This window comes from Prionailurus bengalensis, chromosome E1 (genome assembly GCF_016509475.1).
Source record: "Prionailurus bengalensis isolate Pbe53 chromosome E1, Fcat_Pben_1.1_paternal_pri, whole genome shotgun sequence".
Taxonomy (NCBI): domain Eukaryota; kingdom Metazoa; phylum Chordata; class Mammalia; order Carnivora; family Felidae; genus Prionailurus; species Prionailurus bengalensis.
The window spans coordinates 3,983,699-4,007,845 of NC_057347.1; the positions used below are offsets into that span (position 1 = coordinate 3,983,699).

A 24,147-nucleotide genomic window follows, 5' to 3' on the forward strand; every position below is an offset into this window, starting at 1 on the left:
TTAAACATTAAAAAAAAGTTATAAAAAAAGAGTAAATAGATGGTACATTATATTCCAGTGCCTTCCATGGCCATTACTAGTTATCTTGGCCTTTTAAAATGGCCCAAATTAATGGAATTATTTTTACTTTGCTGGTTTTGTGACAATTTATATTATATTCTTTCCTGTAGTCAAATACACATTTATCTAGAACCACTATATGCCAAATAGTATGCTATGTTCTGAGAATACAGGAATAAATCCATAGCCACACTTAAGAAGAAGAGTTTAGGAAACTGGAAAAATACAGTGAAGCCCAAGGAAAAATCAGCCATCGTTACATTTTGCAAAGATAGTGCTGTTAAAGGTTTGGTGTGATCCTTTCAAGTATATATTTACATATAAACTTTTTAAAAATTTTTTTCATTTTCATTTTTTATTCTTTTACATTTATTCATTTTTGAGAGCCAGAGCACCAGCGAGGGAGGGGCACAGAGAGAAAGGGAGACAGAGAATCGGAAGCAGGCTCCAGGCTCTGAGCTGTCAGCACAGAGCCCAACGCAGGGCTCGAACTCCCGAACGGCAAGATCATGACCTGACCTGAAGTGGGATGCTTAGCCAACTGAGCCACCCAGGTGCCCCTTTTTAAAAACAATTTTTAATGTTTATTTTATTTTTGAGAGTGATGCAGGGGGTGAGGGGAAGAGAGAGAGAGAGAGAGAGGGAGACACAGAATCCAAAACAGTCTCTAGGCTCCCAGCCCAACACAGGGCTCGAACTCATGAACCACAAGATCATGACCTGAGCTGAAGTCAGTGTTTAACTGACTGAGTCACCCAGGCACCCCTAAACCTTTTTTAAATGAACGGGGGCTCATACTGTATAATTTTAGACTTTTTTTTCCTACTTAACTCCACTTAGCACTATGCCATGTACATTTTCCCTTAGCACAGAGTTTGAGTGGGGGAGGGACAGAGAGAGAGGGAGAAACAGACTCCAAAGTGGGCTCCAGGCACTGAGCTGTTAGCAGAGAGCCTGACTCAGGGCTTGAACCCATGAACTGTGAGATCATGACCTGAGCCGAAGTCTGAAGCTTAACCAACGGAGCCACTCAGGTGCTCCTGTGCAGGGGTTACTATAGGGCTCTTTTATTTTTATCACAAAATAGTGCAACAGAAATTTAGAATGCCATAATAAATACCAAGTATTGCACACAGGATTAGCAATTTTTGATACTGTTTCTTATTTGAGTTAATTTTTTTGAGTTTATGTCTTGTCTTTATTTTGAGAGAGAGAGAGACAGAGAGACAGAGGCAGAATCCCAAGCAGGCTCTGTGCTAATAGCACAGAGCCTGATGTGGGGCTCAATCCAACAAACCGTGAATCGTGACCTGAGACAAAATCAAGAGTCAAGCTCAACTGACTGAGCCACCCGGGCCGCCCCTTGAGTTAATATTTTTGAGAAAAAAATACACATTTTAAGTCCTCTCTTCTATCACACTATCCTATCCTTTCTCCCTCTGTAGAGACAACCACTACCCTGAAGTTAATGTGTACCCTTCCCAGCCATGCTTTCAAAGCTTACGGTGTGTGTAAAATATTAAATATGCTATCTATAAATAATTTATACTGTAAATGTGCAAGTTTTTATATTTTATAGAAATGGTTTCATCCTGCACACATTCTGAAGCCTGCTTTTTTTTCCACCCAGCATTTATGCAATCTTCTCGTGTCGATTAATTTAACTCCGCTACTCCCTTGTGTAAATACACCAACATTAGTTATCTATTCCCCGTAGATGGTCTTTTAATTTATTTGCAACTTTCTGCTACTACAAGGCTGCAAGGCTGCAGTGAACACCTTTGTAGTGGCCTGTAGACACAATTGCAAGTATTTCTCTAGGTCACGTACCAAAGAGTGGAACACCTGAGTCCTAGGGTGTGTGCGTGCTCAACCATTCTGAATGTGGCTGTGTTGTTTTCCAAAGCTATTCCACCGAAGTACCTTCCCACAACGCAGTTGTATGAGCGTTTCCTTTTGTTCACATCACCGCTAACGCTTGCTATTATCGGCCGTTTTAATTTTAGCTGTTATGATGGAAATGAAACAGTGTCTCATTTGGGATGCAATTCTCATTACTTTGATGGCTATAGTTTCACATGTTTATTATTGTTTGTTTGTTTTTTTAATTTCCTCCCTCCTGCATTGCCTGTTCATAGCCTTTGCTCATTTTTCCATTGGAGCAGTTTGTGCTTTCTTATTTGTTTGTGGTAGCTCTTTGTATGTTCTGGATATAATCCTTATCTATTACGTACATTGCAAACATCTTCTCCTGGTTTGGGTTTTTCTTTTCATTTTGTCATTTGTCATCAGAAGTCTTAGGTTCATAACATAACTGGATGACTAGGGTGGCCTTCTCTGCGAGGATTTGCTCTCTTTGGGGCACGTTTAAGAAGTCATCTCCTACAACTTGTGTACACATGAAGTCTTGTTTGTCACAGTTAGGTCCTTGATCTACCTATTGTATTGTTTGTGGATGGTGTGAGGTAGGATCTGATTTTGCTTTTTCCATATAGATAGTCAAATGATTGCTTATTAGGTAACTGCAATTGAAAAGTATATATGAACATGACGAGGGAGCATAGGGCAAGCTGAGGGCAAAGCACAAACTAGCATACCCATGCCCCACCCCCCTCCCCGCAGGTGGGATGTGTGACATTCCTGGCTGCCCAAGAACAAAGGAGAAGACAGACAACAAATGGTTAAACTGATAGAGTCACCATCGGTTTACAAATATCTTAGCACAACTGCAAGAAAAGGGCAATCTAGGGGCACCTGGGTGGCTCAGTCAGTTAAGCATCCAACTTCAGCTCAGGTCATGATCTCACGGTCAGTGAGTTCAAGCCCCGCCTTGGGCTCTGTGCTGACAGCTCAGAGCCTGCAGCCTGCTTTGGATTCTGTGTACCCCGCCCCCCTCCTCTCTATGCATCGCCCACTCTGCTCTGTCTTGCTCTGTCTCTCAAAAATAAATAAATGTTTTTTAAAAATTAGGGGAAAAAAAAGGGGGGCAATCTTATCAATAGCCTAATGTCCAGGAACTCCCTACTGTCTTAAGGATAGTGTTTTGCTAGAGTGAAAACCAACCTTGGCCTGACAATAGCTAGGCCTCCAGTACCCTGAGAGTCTTTTTCGCATGTGGAAATCCCTTTAAGAAACGTCCTCTTGACTTTACCTCCCCCAACACCATGGTATATAACCAGTCATTCTTCACAGCCCCAGTGAAGCTCTTCCTGCCACAGGTCCTGTCCCCGTGCTTTAACAAAATCATCTTTTTTTGCCCCAAAGACGTCTTTAAGAATTCTTTCTTGGCTGTCAGCTCCGAACCCCACCATCACCCCAAAACCTCATCAGACAGATCACCCCCGAAGACAGAAACCTTAGGCTTTGGAGAACCTACGACAGGAAAAAGGAACAATCTCAAGTAAAGCGAAAGAAATCATTTAGTCAATAAATACATTTGACAGTTTGAGCAAAAGAAAAAAAAAAAAGAAAGAAAGAAAAATCTGTGATCTATTTAGCTACTGGAATCACATTCTGTACCAAAATAAATTCTAGAGGGAGTTAAATGTAAGAGATGAATTCATTAAAAGATGAGAACATGACATTAATAAATATTTATGACTCTTTTGATGGAGTAGGAGATAGCCATAGAATGGTTTTAAAATACCCTGGAATAAATGTACTAAGAAATGTGTGAGATCTTTATGGAGAAAAATCGAAAATGGAAGCCCTAAAAGGAGATTTCGTAGAAAAACATATCCTGTTTTTAGAAAGGAGATTGAATGTATTATTATAAAAATTATTTTTCCTTAATCTACACATTTAATACCATGCCACCAAAAATGATTTTTAACTAATCAAGTTGACTTTACGGTTTGTACTGTAAAATAGTATCAAGCCTAGCCCCCCAAATTCTGGCCAAAATTGAGTGATAAGGGAGGACCTCTCTTTCACAATAAAGCATATTGCAAAGGTTTATAGTTGGGGTGATGGTTCTTGCCACAGAGCTGGAGGATGGGGTCTCACTGTGAGAGGTCTGGGCTTCCTTAGAGCGAGCGCCTGGTGGTGACTCAGAACCAAATTATCTTTACCTTGGGGGCAGTGGGGGCAGTGAATTCACGTTCGTACTGTGCTTCCCACTCACCCAGACTGGCTGTTGGTATTTCCTGCTTCTCAGGATTCCAAGAATTGGCCTTGCTCTCCAGAGTGAGGTTCCTGGACCACCATCAGCATCTCCTAAGAACTTGTCAGAAATTCAGAACCTCAAGGAGCCCCGGGTGGCTCAGTGGGTTCAGCGTCTGGGTTCAGCGTCTGACTTCAGCTCAGGTCATGATCTCGCGGTTTGTGGGTTTGAGCCCCGCATCGGGCTCTGTGCTGACAGCTCAGAGCCTGGAGCCTGCTTCGGATTCTGTGTCTCCCTCTCTCTCTGTCCTCCCCGGCTTGCACTCTGTCTCTCTCTCTCGGAAATAAATAAACATTTAAAAAAAAAAAAAAAGAAATTCAGAATCTCAGCTCCCCTTCCAGACCTGAAATCAGAATCTGCATTTTAACCAGATCCCCTGGAAATTTTATGCATTGAAGTCTGAGAAGTGGTATACTAGACCGACCCTGTCAGTGGAATAAGATTACATATATTACTACCCCCCCCCACCAACCCACTTGTTTTAGTTGAACTCAGATTTTTTTTTATTTCAAAATTTGTATTCAATTTTGTTTTATTTATTTTTTTAATGTTTATTTATTTTTGAGAGAGAGAGACAGGCAGACAGACAGAGCACAAGCAGGGGAGGGCAGAGAGAGAGGGAGACACAGAATCCAAAGCAGGCTGCAGGCTCCGAGCTGTTAGCACAGAGCCCGACGCGGGGCTTGAACTCACGAACTGTGAGATCATGACCTGAGCTGAAGTCGGACTCTCAACTGACTGAGCCACCCGGACACCCCTATATCAAAAAAAAAAAAAAATATATATATATATATATATATATATGTATATATACATTTGTATATATATGTATATACATATATAGGCTACTTGTGCACCTAATTATTACTATTTTTTAAAATTATTATTATTATTTTTAAGTAAGCTCCACACTCAACACAGGGCCTGAATTCAGAGAGATCAAGAGTCACACACTGTTCTCACTGAGCCAGCCAGGCACCCCTAATTATCACCATCTTTGTTTTTTCTTTCTTTCTTCCTTTAATCATTACTATTTTTAATCTCTCTCTTCTAGGACACGTGCCCACTGGTCTGAAATGCCATCCTGACCAGGAACATTTGATTTTCCCCCTGGGCTGCACAGTCCTGATCCAGGCAATAAATACTCAGGAACAGAACTTCCTGCACGGCCACAGTAACAACGTCTCCTGTGTGGCTATCTCCAAGAGTGGGCTGTACCTTGCCTCCGGGCAAGTCACGTTCATGGGTTTCAAGGTGAATGAACTGAAAAAATAGTTCCTTGTAAATCGATACGGCGGAGGTGACTCCCTAGAACCCCCCCCCCAACTTCAGGGCAGCTCTGCGATGGTCCCTGATTTTCCCCTCTTCTTCCTCATGGCCTCCTCTTTCAGCTCATTTTTATTCCCTCCAGCTGAGAGTAAGCACTCTGGTGTTTACACCTGACTCCGCAGAGAGTGGACTGATAATGCTCAGGAACAAAAAGTCCCTGCTTAATTTATTTATTTTTAAAAAATGTTTTAATGCTTATTTATTTTGAGAGAGAGACAGACAGAGCTTGAGTGGGGGAATGGCAGAGAGAGAGGGAAACCGAATCCGAAGCAGGCTCCAGGCTTCCAGCTGTCAGCACAGAGCCTGATGCAGGGCTCGAACTCGTGAACCACGAGATCATGCCCTGAGCCGAAGTCAGATGCTCAACCAACTGAGCCACCCAAGTGCCCCTTTGCTTAATTAATAAATTTTTTTAAATATTTTTTTTAATGTTTGTTTATTTTGAGAGAGAGAGAGAGAGAGAGCAAGTGTGCGAGCAGGGGAGGGGCGGAGAGAGAGAATCCCAAGCAGGCTCCACGTTGTCAGCACAGAGCCTGACGAGGGGCTTGACCCCAGAACAGTGAGATCATGAGCTGAGCCAAAGTCAGACGCTCAATCGACTCAGCCACCCAGGCGCCCCCTCTGCTTAATTTAAAATGGTTTCCTCCCGGGGCGCCTGGGTGGCGCAGTCGGTTAAGCGTCCGACTTCAGCCAGGTCACGATCTCGCGGTCTGTGAGTTTGAGCCCCGCGTCAGGCTCTGGGCTGATGGCTCTGGAGCCTGGAGCCTGTTTCCGATTCTGTGTCTCCCTCTCTCTCTGCCCCTCCCCCGTTCATGCTCTGTCTCTCTCTGTCCCAAAAATAAAAAACGTTGAAAAAAAAATTTTTAAAAAAATGAATAAAATGGTTTACTCCCTCTTGCCCTTAATGTTTGTGAGACGCAGTCTAATCTCCAGAAAAGTGCTCTTACTGATTGTTTTTCACCAAGAGAGGTAGCTCTGTGCTGGGACTCTTCTGAAGCCGGTCTGCGATCTGACAGTGTCTTCTCGCCCCCAGGCAGATATCATTCTGTGGGATTATAAGAAAAGGGAGCTGATTGCCCGGCTGTCACTTCACAAGGGCAAAGTCGAAGCACTGGCCTTTTCACCAAATGATTTGTACTTGGTATCACTAGGAGGCCCAGACGACGGAAGGTAATGAACTCAATACGTTTACTTATTTTTCACCGGGCATATTTCTAGTTATGTCATCCTCTCTCTCCCCTCTGATGTTCTCTGTCGGCCTGTCCACATTCATGTGTGTGTCTCATATGAAAAGCCTACGGGGAAAATACGGTAGTGCACCTCTTCTCGACCTTAGCTGCATGCTGAAGCCCACTGGGGAGCTTCAGAAAAATCACTGATGCCTGGGGGGGCGCCTGGGGGGGCCTCATTCAGTTGAGAATCCGGTTTCGGCTCAGGTCATGATCTCACGGTTCGTGAGTTTGAGCCCCCGAGTCGGGCTCCGTGACGACAGCGTGGAGCCTGCTTGGGATTCTCTCCCTGTCTCCCTCCCTCTCTGTGACTCCCTTGCTCCCTCTCTCTCTCTCTCTCTCTCTCTCTCTCAAAGTAAATAAATAAACTTAAAAGAATTTTTTTCAAGTATAATAAACAAGGTTATATTAGTTTCAGGTGCACAAAACAATGATTCAACAATTCTAGGTATTACTCAGTGGTCATCGAGATAGATGGACTTTTGAGGTGGACTTCTATCTGTCTCTATCTTCTCCCCACCCACCTCCCCTCTGGCAACCATCAGTCTGTGGTCAGTACTTAAGAGTCTGGTGTGTGTGTGTGTGTGTGTGTGTGTGTGTGTGTGTGTGTGTGTTTTCTACATTCGTTTGTTTCTTAATTTCCACATGTGAGTGAAATCATACAGTAATTGTGTTTCCCTGACTTACTTCACTTAGCATCATACCCTCTAGTTCCATCCGTGTTGTTGCAAATGGCAAGATTTCATTCTTTTTGGTGGCTGAGGAATGTTCTTATGTATCCCACGTCTTTTTTGTGCATTCACTTGTTGATGGACGCTTGGATTGCTTCCATATCTTGGCTATTATAAATAATGCTACAGCAATAATATCTATCTTTTTGAATTAGCGTTTTCATTTTCTTTGGGTAAATACCCAGGAGTGAAATTACTGGATCATAGGGTAGTTCTATTTTTAATTTTTTTGGGAGAACCTCCCTACTATTTCCACAGTGGCCACACCAGTTTGCATTCCCACCAACAGTGCACGAGGGTGCCTTTCTCTCCACATCCTTGCAACATTTGTTGTTTCTTATGTTTTTGATTATAGCCATTCTGACAGGTGTGAGGTGATATCTCATTATGGTTTTGATTCTCATTTTCCTGATGTTGAGTGACGTTGAACATTGTTCATGTGTTTGTTGGCCATCTTTTTTTTTTTTTTTAACATTTATTTATTTTTGAGACAGAGAGAGACAGAGCATGAACGGGGGAGGGTCAGAGAGAGGGAGACACAGAATCCGAAACAGGCTCCAGGCTCTGAGCTGTCAGCACAGAGCCCAACGCGGGGCTAGAACTCACAGACTGTGAGATCATGACCTGAGCCGAAGTCGGCCAATTAACCAACTGAGCCACCCAGGCGCCCCTGTTGGCCATCTTTATGTCTTCTTTGGAAAAATGTCTATTCAGATTCTCTGCCCATTTTTAAATTTGTTTTTGTTGTTGTTGTTGTTGTTGTTTTGGTGTTGAGTTGTATAAATTTTGTATATATTTGGACCCCTTACTGGATACGTCATTTGCAAATACCTTCTTCCATTCAGTAGGTTGCTTTGTTGTTTTGTTGATGGTTTCACTGTGCAAAAGCTTTTTGCTTTGGTGCTTTAGTCCCAGTAGTTTTAATTCTGCCTTTATTTCCTTGCTAGAGGAGACAGATCTAGAAAAACGTTTCCATGGTCGCTGTCAAAGAGACTATTGCCTGTGTTTTCTTCTAGGAAGGAGTTTTATGGTTTCAGGACTCACAGTTAGGTCTTTAATATATTTTGAATTTATTTTTGCGCATGGCGTAAGAAGGTGGTCCAGTTTCGTTCTTTCGCGTGTCGCGTAGCTGTCCGGTTTTCCCAACACCATTTGTTGAAGAGACTGTCTTTTATCCATTGTGTATTCTTGTTTCCTTTATCATAGGCTAATTGAGAGAGAGAATCCCAAGCAGGCTCCACACCGTCACCGTAGAGCCCAACGAGGGGCTCGAACTCACAAACTGTGAGGTAACAACCTGAACCGAAACCAAGAGTTTCATAAAGTTTTAGGGCATTTTTAAACACTCCAAAAAGAGACCCTACACCCGCTAGCAGTCACTCCCCGGTGCCGCTCCCCCACTACCCTCTCAGCCCCAGGCAAACACTGATCCACTTTCTGTCTCCAGAGATTTGCCCGTTCTCCGTGTTTCACATGAATGGGATAATATAATATGTGGCCTTTTGTAGCTGATTTTTTTTATTAAGCATAATGTTTTCAAGGTCCATCCATGCTGTGGCATGTGTCGATCCTTCACCCTCTTTATTGTCAAATAATATTCCATTGTATTATTTTCTTCATCCATCAGTGGATGGGGCTTTGTTTATTTTGTTTTATTTTTTTATGTTTATTTATTTTTGAGAGAGGGACAGAGACAGAGGGTGACAGGGGGAGGGGCAGAGAGAGTGGAAGCCACAGAATGCAAAGCAGGCTCCAGACTCCGAGCTGTCAGCACAGAGCCTGATGCGGGGCTCGAACTCACGAACCGTGAGATCGTGACCCAAGCTGAAGTCGGACGCTTAGCTGACTGAACCACTCAGGCGCTCCTAGTGGGTGGGGCTTTGGGTCTTCCCCACTTTTGGACTATTGGTAATAATGCGGCTATGAAGACTCGTGTACAAGATTTGATGTAGACGTATGTTTTCATTTCTTTTAGGTATGATGTACTTGGTTTTAAGAGTCTTTTTGGAGAAGATTACCTACTTATCATTATAACTTTTTGACTTTTTAAGTGATATTTCTCTTGAGTTTTCCACTTCAGATGGTTATCTATCGATTTCCTACCAAGAAAAAAAAATTATGGCTCTTACACCACCTCCTACCTCCTCATTCCTACCAATCTTGGTTATACCTTGATTTTAGAGCGCCTGTGATAATACCTTCTACACGTAGAAAATTGGGGAAGCATAGCTAGACATACTTTTGCGTTAACAGAGTTTGTAACGTTAGCCTTCTTTTTCTTTAATATTTTGATTCCGGTGTTCCCCAGCATTTTTAGTATTATTGTCTGAACACATTCAGTTTAGGACTAAGTTGTGTGATTACACCCAGAAAGAAGGAGCTGGGATCCAAAGCGGTGCTTCTCACAGTGTGGTCCCCAGACCAGCAACATCGACATCACTGGGGACCTTTTAGAAAAGCAAGACCTTGGGGCGCCTGGGTGGCGCAGTCGGTTAAGCGTCCGACTTCAGCCAGGTCACCATCTCGTGGTCTGGGAGTTCGAGCCCCGCGTCGGGCTCTGGGCTGATGGCTCAGAGCCTGGAGCCTGTTTCCGATTCTGTGTCTCCCTCTCTCTCTGCCCCTCCCCGTTCAAGCTCTGTCTCTCTCTGTCCCAAAAATAAATAAACGTTGAAAAAAAAAAATTTTTAGAAAAGCGAGACCTCAGGCCCCACCCCAGACCGGCTGAATCAGAAGCTCTCGGGGTGAGTCCCGGCAGCCTCTGTCTGAACAAGCCCTCCGAGTGATTCTGATGCACGTTCAAGTGTGGGAACAGTGCCTTATGTCATCTGTCCTCTTCATCGCATTATTCTGTTCTGGAATACTTCTCCTAGGAACTTTTGTTTTACATGAGACAAATGGGTGGTAAACGTTTATGCCTTGGCTCTCTGCAAATGTCTGTTGTTTTTTTAATGTTTATTTTTGACAGAAAGAGAGAGTGGAGTGGGGAAGGGGCAGAGACAGAGAGGGAGACACAGAATCTGAAGCAAGCTCCAGGCTTTGGGTTGTCAGCACAGAGCCCGATGTAGGGCTCGAACTCATGAACGGTGAGATCATGGCCTGAGCTGCAGTCGGATGCTTCCAGGCGCCCCTGAAAATGTCTTTATTTTAGCATCAGACTTGACTGATGGGATCACTGGTTTCTAGCCTCGTTACCATCTTCCTTCAAAACATTTTCAGTGTCACCCGCTAATCTTCTAATACCCAGCATGATGGAGGAGACATCTAGTGGGGGAAGGGGGTCAATTCTTTTGTTCCCTTGTAAGTAACCTTTTTTTTTTTCCTTTCTACAACCACTAAAAAATAATAATAATAAATAAAAATACATAAAATTAAAAAACAAAAACAAAAGAAAACAAAAAACTGTTTCTTACCGTGAGAGCCTGTCTTCCCCTGACTTTTTCCGTCCCTCTCGTTTTGGCAGTGTGGTGGTGTGGAACATAGCCAAGAGAGAAGCCATCTGCGGCAGCCCGGCGGCCGGCCTCAACGTGGGGAATGCCACGACAGTGATCTTCTCGAGGTGCCGAGACGAGATGTTTGTTACCGCCGGAAAGTACGTGTCTGCGGTCGGCGTTTTCAGAACTCGTAAACGGCTGCGTTTGCTTGTGCAGAAAGCACGGCCACTCGAGTTTGGGGGGGAACATAGTATTCGTCCCGGCAAATTCCCTCCCGTCGTAAATTTGCGTGACGCTGAAGTCCTTAAACATCCTTCGAACTGAAAGTCTTTCAAATACCGGTTAGTTGAGCATTCCGTGCTTCCGCCTGAGAAGGGTCTGCTTTCCCGCTGAATTGATTTCAGGTTCCGGTTACTTGTCACTGATAACACACGCCCTACGATGCATGCTCCCAGGGGAATGTGCCGGAATGCACAGATTGGCTTACAGGTTGACGTTTCTTAGCACCTGCTCTCGAGTTAGGCCTCCTGAAAGGAGAGTTTGCGAATGAACCGTGCCAGGAGCCCTCAGGTGTTTGATTTTTAGCCACGTGAGATCATTTCCAGCAGTGACAGCTTGTCACCAGCCAATGGGGACCAAGCCAGAGGCCAGCATCTGTCTAACAGAAGAAGTTAATTTACAGATTCACCAACAGGGCCCTGCTTGGAATTTGAGGTGAAGTCCGCACAAAAGCATCCTCTCTAATGTGGTGTGTCAGTTCAGAGGTCGAAAAGCTGTCGGGCGCCTGGTGGCTCAGTTGGTTAAGCATTCGACTTTGGCTCAGGTCATGATCTTGCGGTTCGTGAGTTCGAGCCCCGCGTGGGGCTCTGCACTGACAGCTCAGAGCCTGGAGCCTGCTTCAGATTCTGTGTGTCTCTCTCTCTGCCCCTCCCCTGCTCATGCTCTGTCTCTCTCTCTCTCAAAAATAAACAACCGGGGCGCCTGGGTGGCTCAGTCGGTTAAGCGGCCGACTTCGGCTCAGGTCATGATCTCGCGGTCCGTGAGTTCGAGCCCCGCGTCGGGCTCTGTGCTGACAGCTCAGAGCCTGGAGCCTGTTTCCGATTCTGTGTCTCCCTCTCTCTGACACTCCCCTGTTCATGCTCTGTCTCTCTCTGTCTCAAAAATAAATAAACATTAAAAAAAATTTTTTTTAAATAAACAACCAATAAAAAAAAAAAAAAAAAAGCTCTGAACACAGTGGGGTCGAGGTACCTGTTGGGCGGAACTATCTTTTTCAACCCCTCTGTCGGCTCCCATCTGTGACGTCACTGGCTTCTTTTCAGCCAGATCAAAGAAGTGGTCCTGCCCTAAGTCTCAGCCATTTCCAGCCCCCACCCTGGGGTATGCAGCCCGCCTTTGTTCCGGGGTAATTATGTGTGTGCACGCGTTTACTTCCTGGCCATGAAACTGGCTGGCCGAATGGAAGCCAGCCCCTAGGGAGTGAATCTCACTAGGAGAGCGCCCTGAGCCTGAAGCAGCTGCCCGTGTCCTACCCCTGTCTTCAGAGGCGACTCACCGCCACGCAGGGCTTCTTCGTTGGGGTCCTTGTTTCCTGAGGGTCCAGCTGCTGGTGTCCATGGACACCCTTACTCCAGGAGCCTGAACTTGAATTGAAGCCCCTTTCCCCCCTTCCCCTCCCCCTCGTCCTTCCTTCCCCTGCCCCTCCTCTCCCTCCCTCCTCCTCCTTCCCCCCCATCCTCCCCTCCACCTTTCTCCCTCTCCCCGTTTCTCCCTGTCCCCCTCCTCCCCCTTCTTCTCCCTCTCTCCCTGCCCTGCAAATGAAAAAAATATTTTTCTTTAAGTTTATTTATTTATTTTCAGAGAGACAGAGACACCTGAGAGGGGAAGGGGCAGAGAGAGAGGGAGAAAGAGAGAGAGACTCCGAAGCAGGCTCTGCACTGTCAGTGGGGCTCAAACTCACGAACCGTGAGATCATGACCTGAGCCTAAATCAAGGGTGGGAGGCTTACCGACTGAGCCACCCAGGCGCCACCCCCGGCAAATTTTTTAAGGACAATCTGTATTCTAGGTCTGCTTTGGTTGCATGTGACAGTGATAGCCGAGAACAAGTAAGGACTCCTGCGTTAAGATTTCTGGTATGGCACCCATGATATCCTCCATGATGGTCCCTATTTCAGATACTCCACTATATCATCCCTCATGAGAGATCCTGCAAATTCCAATTTGACGTCCAAGTGACGTCTACCAGGAAGGCCATGGAAAAGCTGATTTTTTTTTTTAATTTTGAAAGTACGCAAGATATGTATTGGAACAAGAAATAGATTTGTATTCAAATAAGAAAGCATTCAAAATACTTCTTAAGCACTTACTATGTGCCTAACTCTGGAAGCTAAAAAAAAAAAAAAAGGAAAGCTGAACTTGATCTTTTTTTGTTTTTTTATTTTTATTTTCTTTTAAAGTTGACTTACTTAAGTAATCTCTACGCCCAATGTGCGGCTCAAATTCACAACCCTGAGATCAAGAGTCACATGCTGTACTGATGCGGCCAGTCAGGCGCCCTGATCCATCTTTTTTTTTTTTTTAAATGCTTGTTTATTTTTGAGAGAGAGAGAGAGAGAGAGACTGAGTGTGAGTAGGGGAGAGGCAGAGAGAGAAAGGGAGACACAGAATCTGAAGCAGGCTCCAGGCTCCAAGCTGTCAGCACACAGCCCGATGAGGGACCCAAGCTCACGAATTATGACATTGTGACCTGAGCCGAAGACGGACGCTCAACCGACAGAGCCACCCAGGTGCCCCCACCCCCACCCCCACCCCGATCAATCTATTTTTAAATTAATCTTTCCTGCCTTCAACTGTTAGCTTCAGCTCTGATGTTGACCGCAATATGTTTCTACAGTTACAAATTCAGATTAGCTCAATATGTAATGAGTAAATGCCAGTTATATGCCAAATCTCGTGTCAGGTACTGATTTCGTTTGGCCTTCGGTTACTTAGTCTCCTTTCTCATGAAGACAGGATTCTCCCTAATGACGTACTTGCTCTTGAAAATATTTCCTCACAACTGCAGACCTTGAAAGAAACATACTTAGTGGGGCGCCTGGGTGGCTTAGTCGGTTAAACATTCAACTCTTGATTTTGGCTCACGTCATGATGTCACGGTTCGTGGGATCAAGCCCCGTGTCAGGCTCTATGCTGACCACGTGGAGCCTGCTTGGGATTCCCTCTTTCTGCCCCTTCCCTGCTCTCTCTCTCTCTCTCTTTCTCTCTCTCTCAAAAATAAATAAACTTAAAATTTTTTTTAATAAATAAACTTAAAAAAAAAGAAACATACTTAGGGAACTCTGGTTTGCCCTCTCTTTTTACTTTATTTATTTATTTTGAGAGAGAAAGCATGAACAGAGCAGAGAGAGAGAGAGAGAGAGAGAATCCCAAGCAGGCCTTGCACTATGAACCCAGAGGGGGCTCGAACCCACGAACCACGAGATCACGACCTGAGCCGCAATCAGGAGTCAGACGCTGAACCGACCGAGCCGCCCAGGCGCCCCTGGTTTGCTCTTCATTTGTTTAGTTTTTGGCATTTCTGTTCGCTCTCACTGCAGTGGACAGAGCGCTCGCTGGGTGTGAATCCTTGCTCTGCTGGTGTTCGGGCTCTGCCTTTTCTCATTTGGACAGCGGCGGGATCCGAAAAACTACTCAGAGGGTGGCTGGAAGGGTCGAGTGGAAGATTTTAAGGAGAACCCTGGGCCTAGCAAACCCTCAGCAATACCCCGTTCTGTCCCCCTTAGCTGCCTCTTCAGGGGGAATACAGAAAACAGAGAAGATATGAAGAGGCTGTTGCATGGGTATCCATTTGCTTGGGGTTCTCTTCCACAGCGGGACAATTCGAGTATGGGAACTGGACCTCCCAAATAGAAAAATCTGGCCAACGGAGTGCCAGACCGGTCAGATGAAAAGAATAGTCATGTGTATTACTGTAAGTATGACTCTTAAGTGTTACTGTCTGTAACCATTGGTACACATTCCAAGGGGTGTGTGTGCGTGTGTGTGTGTGTGTGTGTGCCAGCTCACGTGCACACATACGTAAGTGTGTGTACCTTGGGCTGGGGGTAGGCAGGTGAGATCTGGACATACGGGATGCTGATTGAGGAAGCACAGGTGAGGGAGAGACTCACTGCCCAGACACAGCTCCGGGAAGGTCTCGTTTTGCCGGGACTGGGGCTTCCATCAGACCCCAGAAACCCGCCCCACCTAGACAGAAGCCGTGTGGACAGGAGGCATTCAGAGGCCACAGCACACTCCCATGCCACTGTTTCTTGCTTCCACCACCGGGAAGAAAGTCCCCAACAGTGACACTCATGGTTGAAACGCAGTCTCTTCTATAAAGAGGAATTATTCCTATGGTTTTAATGTGGACGCATATGCGTTCACACAGATGACTCCCTTCCCCATGGACTTATTTCTCTTTAGGCAATGCGTCCTCATTTAATACAGACAGACTTTGGAAAATATGAGATAAAGCAAATACACATCCTCTTTGGAGGAGCAAACCTTCATCCCAGGAGCCCTACAGAGGCATCTCCGGAACCGGAGCTGGCGGGATATCTACGCATGTGGATCTAACGCCAGACACTATAGGCTTCCCCTGGAAACGCACAGGCTAACTGGACTCACATATTTCCTCCATTTCTGAGTCTGGCCCTAATTCTGCCCCCCACCCCCCCCCCCCCACCCCCCCGAGGCTGTTCTTACCCATCGTAGAGTCTGCAGAAATTGAAGTAGCCGTGCGCACCTTTGGAGGTCTTTATGGGGCCTCAGAGAAAGTTCGTCCCATCCCTGATCAGGGCCCACGGGCATCGCTGAGAAAAAAACACCGGTCTTTACGTCCCTCCTCCTCTCTGATCAGATTGCCGTCGATGATAGCTTTTTCTACCTTGGTACCACAACTGGAGATATTCTGAAAATGAACCCAAGGACCAAGCTGCTGGCAGACACTGGGCCGGCGAAGGACAAATTCAGCCTGGTGAGTAGAGACCCCCAGAGTCTGCTCTGCCCTGCTCTTTTCTGGTGATTTCCTCCCTCCACTGGTAGCACGGACCTACATTAAGAGTCTGCGTTCAAAAGAAAAAGTGTATGTTGTACCCAAGGCCACGCCGAAATTTGCAAGGTGCATAAACTTCTTCCCTGAGCAAATGTATTTGTCAGCATCCTCAGTTAGGGAATCAGACCTTCCAAGCACAGGGCCTGCGGCTCTGTGATTTATAACCACATTGCTGCCAACATTTCGACAGCCCTGTTACCATATATAAGAGAAATGTGCTTTTTGATCTATAATACCACATATAGACATGCATGTGCGTGTAATTTTTGTCCCAATCTAATAACTAGTCTTAGATTTTAACTCCAGCCAGCACCGTAAGTCATAAGCAAGACCTAGAAGTTGTTGATTTTTAAAAAATTTTTTAAAACATTTATTTATTTTTGAGAGACAGAGAGAGACAGAATATGAGCAGGGGAGGGGCAGAGAGAGAGGGAGACATGAGAATTCGCAGCAGGCTGCAGGCTCCAAGCTGTCAGCACAGCGGGGCTTGAACTCACCAACCACGAGATCACGACCTGAGCCGAAGTCGGACGCTTAACCGACTGAGCCACCCAGGCGCCCCTAGAAGCTGTCGATTTTTATATTTGCAGGATTCCTAACAATTCTGGCTGAAAGTCCAGAAAGACTTTGATATCTAAACCAAAATAAAATATAATGCGATCAAAGGAGAGTTTCACAGAGCAAGCGCGGCTGTTTTCAGTACCCCCGGAAAGTTAACAAGGGCTGTTTCCACTAATCTTTGCATTTGAGAGCAGATGGTCCTAACTAAGCTTAGATACTTATCCACTCAGCAGATATTCCCGAGAAGACTTGGAATCCTGAACCATGTTCTGGGAAGATGTTAGGGTTTCCTTAATCATGCAGCCATTTAATAATACTCAAGTTTTGTTGTTTGTTTGTTTGTTTTTAATAATAAAGTTTTCAAGGACATGCCTAAGAGTGAGAAAAAGCTATAGTACGGGTAGAGAAGGGTTTAGAAATAATGCCACAGGAGATCGAGATGTAGTCTCGATAATGTTGTCCAAGTTATTTTTAGGAGGCAGATTCCAGTATGTTAAACAGATAAAAGCCAACGCAGATCAGCTCAAGGAGAGCAAGGCTCAGAACCCTGCTGTTTCCAACTCCTGAGATACTGCCAGAGGGCCCCATGAAACGTGTGAAAAGTACTGATCTGGATATTTTTTGCACCCTCTTCCCCCAGCACTTGGGATCTAACCACATTCCCCCCCCCCCCCAAAAAAAAAATTGTTGGCCGTCTTCATGTTTCTCAAGCTTTTGGTACCTACGTGCCTTGCATAGTGCACTGTGGATGGTTTACTCCTAACCATTTAAGCCTGACGGTAAATTCCATAAAGAAATGATTCTAAGATGCCTCTTATACAAGTAGAAAGAAAGTAATTCTTTTTGTTTTTTATTTTAGAGAGAGAGAGCAGGGGAGGGGCAGAGAGAGAGGGAGAGGAAGAATCCCAAGCAGGCTCTCCACGCTGTCAGTACAGAGCCCCATGTGGGGCTCGATCCCACAACCCTGGTATTATGACCTGAGCCAAAAATCAAGAGTCGGATGCTCAGCCAACCGGCCGAGCCACCCAGGCATCCCGGAACTCTTACATAATCTTACAGGATGAAGGGATAGGAAGTATCACTGAACACATTTGTTTGGAATATTACGTGATCTTGGGCAGTAACCCATTTTGAAAATCTACTTAGGGGCGTCTGGGTGGCTCAATCAGTTAGGCATCTGACTTTGGCTTGGGTCATGATCTTCAGCCTCATGGATTCCAGCCCCATGTGGGGCTCCATGCTGACAGCTCGGAGCCTGGAGCCTGTTTCGGATTCTGTGTCTCCGCCTCTGCCCCTCCCCTGCTCACGCTTGCTCTCTCTCTCTCTCTCTCAAAAATAAACATTAAAAAATTAAAAATATAAAAAAAGAAAAAAGAAATCACACTTTGAGGCCCTGTTGAACACTTTATCTCTTGCTTCCCCAAGTCCCCAGACACATGCTAAGAATATTCACTCCTGGGTCATCTCCCTGGACAACGGGCCAGGCATTTATTGACTTGTTCTCCCACAGTGCTTCTGGAACTGGGGCAGCCAGACAGGGGGAGGGGGAGCCACATAATTCTGCTCCATGCCTTCATATTCTGGAACCTTGCTTTCTCCTCTCCAACATGAAATGCTTTTTGAACCAGAACAGGCAGAACTCAACGTAATGTAACTCGAAGGGACATGATATTTGTTTTATGATGGTCAAAGTTTGTTAAGACAAGCCTGAAAAAAGTCACTAGCTGTACTATTACCGAAAGCTTTACCATGAAATATTGGTCATGCACATTTTAAAATCAGAACTTCACAGTGGGTGCTGTAAAATAACCATCCAATCTCCCCAAACTTCGAAGATGGCTTTGAGTTTAAATACGTCCTATCGTTGGTAAGGTTATATACTGCATGCTTTAGTTCAGAAAATATAGTCACCAAACAATGAGGGGTTATAAGAGTTATAAGTGTAGGAATTAAGTTCTGGGGGCACCTGAGTGGCTCAGTCGGTTGAGCGTCCGACTTCTGCTCGGGTCACGATCTCACAGTTTGTGGGTTCGGGCCCCGCGTCGGGCTCTGCGCTGACAGTGTGGAGCCCGCTTGGGATTCTCTCTCTCCTTCCCTCTCTGCCCCTCTCCCACTCACACATTCTCTCTCTCCCTCTCACACAAAATTAAATAAACATTAAAAAAAAGAATTAAATTCTGGTGAAAACAGTGGCTGCTTGTGTGGCTGTCTTTCCATCTCCTGCTCTCACTCCATGTGAGTGGATGTAAAGTATTTATGTTTGATGCATTCAAAACGCACAGCTGGCTTTACAGGGAGGAAGTTTGGTGAAGCATGCTTGGTCCTTGCCGGACCGGGAAGGCTACTTCCGGCACGTAGGCTCGTTGTTGGCACTGGGCCCTTGTGTCCAGCCCAGGGGTGCATCCCAGGCGATCCCTTCATGAGCTTTCTCTAGACAACACGTGCCAGCACTGACATAACCCCCTGGCCATCCCTCGTCCCAGGCCACACGCTGACTCTTCCCGATGAAACCATTTGGCCTTTCTCTCAATGCTGTTTCTCCCCCAACAGGGAGTGTCCACCATCAAGTGCCTGAAGATGGGGGGGTTGTTGGTGGGTTCCGGAGCCGGATTGCTGGTCTTCTGTAAAAGCCCCAGCTACAAACCCATCAAGTAAGTTTCAGACTCCGTGGGGTTGGGATGGGGAAAGACCCACCAGCGGGAGGTCTGCGTAAAGCCAGGGGCTGTGAGATATTGGCAAAGTCGTATCTGGTAAAAGAGTTGCATCTTACTGTGAAAACGAGCGGTTGGAATCACAACCGATGATTTCGTTGCCGGTGAAAAGACAATAGCTCGTGTTGAATCGAGACAAAGTAGCCCCCGATGACCCCAAGGGGGATACTGCCCTTCTAATAAACACATAAATTATGATTTCACTCGATACATGGAGCCATGATGGCAGATAAGACGCGGTTATAAAGATACCCAGCCAATAACCTCAAATTTCAAACTTTGAAAATTTGCGTATTCAGTAGAATTTCTGATGCCATGCGTACCTATTATGCGTCAGGCACTCTGCTGGTACGACTACTATTCGTTTGAATACAAGTCTTGATACAAATAGCCAACCTTCACCAGCTACTTCTTTGTAGTAGTTACTCCATCATGTACTCTTTATGGATTATCCAATTAAAATGAAACGCAAGAAAACTTTATCCATTGTCCTTAGTAAGTGTTCATTGAGCCCCTGTGTCCAAACCAGTGTTCCAGATGCTATTAAAACATAAAGAAAGTAAGATATGGTCTTTGTCCTTCCAGAACTTAGAGTCTGGTTTGGGGATAAGTTCTACACGTACGAAAAAGTCCTCGGAATACAAGATAATACGTATACACAAATCTCATAGTCCAGATAAAGTAAAACGTATTATAGATATGCTACAAAGGACGTCAGAGAAGGGGGCGATCCCACGGGGGTAGTGGGCAGAGGGGCAGAGGCAGAACTTGAACGGAGTTTCAGCAAAATCAGATGGCCCTAGATACGCTCCCTGTGGCCTCGGCACAGCCCCAAGGGAGCTACAGGATTGTAGGAAGTGCATCAGCTGTCTTCGTTCGGACAGATCCGTGCCGAGCATTCACTAGGTACCCGGTGCTATTCCGGGTGCGCTTGGGGTACAGCAACGAACAAAGCAAACAGAAATGAAGCGAAAAGTCCCTGCTCTCATGGAGCTGGCGTTGCGGCAGGAGGGAAAAAGACGGTCAGTAACACAGTAAACAAGGAATCACATCGTATTGAAGGCTGGTGAGAACCGTGGAGACAAATGGAGTTGGAGATACAGGAAGGGGGGACGAGGGTTTGAAGAGAGAGGGGACAGGTAGCAATTTTAAATTCAGTGCCCCCCGGATAGCTCTTCTTGAGAATATATGGGGACTGGTTTTATGTTTGTGTGAAGGGGACTAAGAGAGGGAGGCTACTCCAGGGCAGCGTTGGCTAGACTCTGGATACGTGGAGTGAGTGTAAACAAATGAACCCCCTAGTTTTCTAACACCTTGTTTTGAATACACAGACGTGATGTCCCCATTGTAATGAAGATGGTTAGATTCAAGGCACTTATTACAGGGTCGGTGCTGTGTAAGCCTCCAAACTAACCTTGGGTGACAGGATAGCCTCCCCTTGGATGCGGTGATTTCTACCTCCTTGGGTTTTCGTGGGTTAAGAAAGTAGCTCCTGTGAGAAGTCAGGAAGGTATTATGATGAAGCAGACTGCCGGAGTTCAGGGACCCCTGGCCTCACCCCACATAGCCCTGGCCTTCACCTTGTCTTCTGGGGAGCCCACATGCCAATAGCCAGTATTTCTATTGGCTGCCCTCCATGGCCTCATGTACATGACCTCCATTATCTCTAATCCTCACTGAGACCCTGCAGAGGAGAAATTATTCTGCGGTTGAATGGACTGAGGCCCGGGGATTTCTGGCGATGTATCCAGAGTCGCAGAGCTCTATCTAGTTAGTGAAGAATCCGGCATGTGACTTGGGGTCAATCCTTTCTTCATTAACCGTCCTGCATCCCACCAACAAATGGATCTTTGTGAAACACTGCATTTCCCACGCTGATCCCTTGCACAAGAACCCCTGTTACATTCTGATTGTTAAAACTAAATCGGTTGCAGAGCAAGATTGGGTTTTTAGGGCCTCATTCATTTTTCTGCTCTTTTTTTTTTTTTAAAGTTCATACTTGTTAAACATTTGGGAAACAGAAGGATCTGAAATGGGGAAGAAGAGAAAACAGTCCCTGAAAGTTCTGGTGAAGATAGTCACCGCTAACATCTTGTTATTTCTCCTGGTCTGCGTCCTTCATACACATTTTGAAATAATTGTACTTATTTTGTGTATGAAATTCTATTTTCTGGTTTATTTTTACTTAAGGCGAGCATCATCAACATTTTCAATATTACTGTTTTTTTAAAAAACTGTGGTAAAATATACATATACTCCATAAACTCTTCAACATGGCTTTACTGGCTAGGCAAATATCTTTGAGAAGTTGCCGTCCCATAGACGATTTAACCATTCCGTTATTATTAAATAGTTCCAACTTTTTTCTCTTTTCGTTAAGGTTATAATAACATCCTTTGACATCAAGGCTTCTCTCCTCCCCCAGTTTTAGGATCACTTCCCAGAAATGGCATTAATAAAGTATTCGACTGCCATGGTGGTTTGTGCGCATTGCCTGCCTGGAATGTTCCCTCTATCCAGATCCTGCCAGTGTTTCACAACCCATTTTAGACTCTCTGTCGCTGAGGAAGCCCCCTCCCCTGCCCCCGACTATCATAAACCATGCTGGCCTCTCCCTCTGCTGACCACGGGCACCCAATATTGTGAGTCACTCCTGCCTCTCCGATCGCGTCACCTCCCTGAAGTGATGTCCCAGGTCATATGCCTGATTTGTATCCTCTGTAATAAATACTCCCTGATTGAGTGACTCCACCTTCTTGCTTCTCCTGAAAGGAAAATCCAGTTACAAGGTGGCATCACTTCTATCACCCTTCGAGGGGAAGGACACCACTTTTTTGTAGGAACGGAAGAATCCCACATTTATCGGGTCAACTTCACGGATTTCAAAGAGACTCTCATTGCAACCTGTCACTTTGAAGCTGTCCAGGACGTTGTCTTTCCATTGTAAGTAGAAGAGCAAAGGACTTTTGCTCCTAACATCAATGAAAACGTGGAGGTCTGACACAGTGTGCCAGGAAATGTAGTTTTATCACGTTAATGCATTTTCAACATCCATTAACATAATTGTGATTTTTTTTTTGTCCTTAAGGTTTTCGATTAGAGTCAGTTATCTTAATAGCAATTGTAATTTAATATCATTAATTACAGTAATAATTATAAATATAATACTGGTATTTTCTTATTATTTAATAAGAATTCTTAACAATAGTTATTTCTATTGCCTTCACCACGTCGCTACATTAGTTTTCACAATTGAAATTTGGGCTTCTTTTGAATGTTGGCTTTTCTAATAAGCCCATCAGGGAAACATTTCTGTTTTCGCAATGCTGTCTGGAGAAACCTTAGTAGTGCCTTTTTTCAAACTTCTTTCACCTGGGTCTTTCAGATTGGGCATACTTAACGGTGGTGGCCTCAGGAGGTCTCCTGGACCTCTTGGTGATCTTCTGGATTTCTTGGTAAATCCCACACAAAACAAGTGAAACAAACAACCATTAGCAGCTGTGACATCAAAAAAAAGTCGTTTGCCATGATTTGCTTTTGAAATACATTTTGTCTCTGGCAACATTCATCCCACAAAGCTGATCAGACAGGTTTTGCTCTGACCTTCCTCAGCATGAACTTGAATTTGCAAAACTCAAAATCGTTGCTCACGATCATGAAATGTGCTTTGGGTTCCCTGAGTCCTTGAAAGTGGGTTCTTCTAAATGTTTCTAAGAGTGAAAATGGCTCGTGCTATCTACCAGGGGGATCTTTTTGGAAAACTGGTTAGTCAGGGGCGCCTGGGTGGCTCAGTCAGTTAAACATCTGACTTCAGCTCAGGTCATGATCTCCCAGTTCATGGGTTGGAGCCCCACATTCATGGGTTGGAGCCCCACATTGGGCTGTCATGACAGCTCAGAGCCTGGAGCCTGCTTCGGATTCTGTGTCTCCCTCTCTCTCTGCCCCTTGCAGGTCGATCTCTCTCTCTCTCTTTCTCTCTCTCTCTCTCTCTCAAAAATAAACATTTAAAAATTTTAAAAAATTAAAAAAAAAAAAACTGATTGGTCATTTTCTTTCCATCTCACTGTTTTCCTCTTTTTTCTAAGGAGCTTGGTAGAATCAATTGGTAAAAATTATTTGGCCCCTGGGGCCTTTTATAAGAGCAGATTTTCAACTATCTTTTCGAATACAGGATTTGTAACTCTTCTTTTTCTCCCCACCTCCTTTTTTTTTTAAACACTTTATTGAAATATAATTCACCTACCATAAAGTTTACCCATTTAGAGTGTGCAGTTCAATCATTCTTGCGTATTACAGAGTTGTGCAACCATCACCGTAATCTAATTGTAGAACGTCGCATTATCCCCAAAAGAAACCTATCAAGAGTCACTACCCTCTTCCTGCTTTGCTCCCTCCCCCCTCCCCCCGCCAAGCTGTGGAGAAAACTGAGCCCAGAGGAAGGACGTGGGGTAAATGAGCATCATGTTAAGGGAACACACGCTTCCTCTCCTTGCTGATTCATCTGTGTTAATGTACATTGTTTTCAGCTGCTATTACTTTGTACGCCAAAGCATTGATATATTGGGGGAAAATATGTATGAACCAAAGCAACTTCTGCAATATTCTGCTATCCACGTGCCTCTTTGCCAATTGCATATGAGCCAATACACATTACAGAAACATGCATTGTAGCAAAAGAAACTGTCTCTTTTTTTCAACCTATTGGTATTGTTCAATTTTAGGTAAGTCTTGGTCTTCCGTAGAATTCGATCTGTTCGTACTTATTTATGTCAAATGAGTTTATATTTTCTATTTAACAAAGTTTCTTTTTTTCTTGTTTACTTTTCTTGTCTTTTG

General features: G+C 44.9%; 1 protein-coding gene across 1 annotated transcript in view; it reads left to right on the top strand.

Moving 5' to 3' along the window:
• Window positions 1-24,147, top strand: part of CFAP52 (cilia and flagella associated protein 52) — a 44,260-nt gene that overhangs the window by 1,272 nt on the left and 18,841 nt on the right. Inside the window, 7 exon segments of the mRNA XM_043583105.1 lie at window positions 5,277-5,476; window positions 6,585-6,721; window positions 10,972-11,100; window positions 14,815-14,914; window positions 15,845-15,961; window positions 19,151-19,251; window positions 22,084-22,254. Coding sequence (XP_043439040.1) covers window positions 5,277-5,476; window positions 6,585-6,721; window positions 10,972-11,100; window positions 14,815-14,914; window positions 15,845-15,961; window positions 19,151-19,251; window positions 22,084-22,254 — 955 coding nt within the window.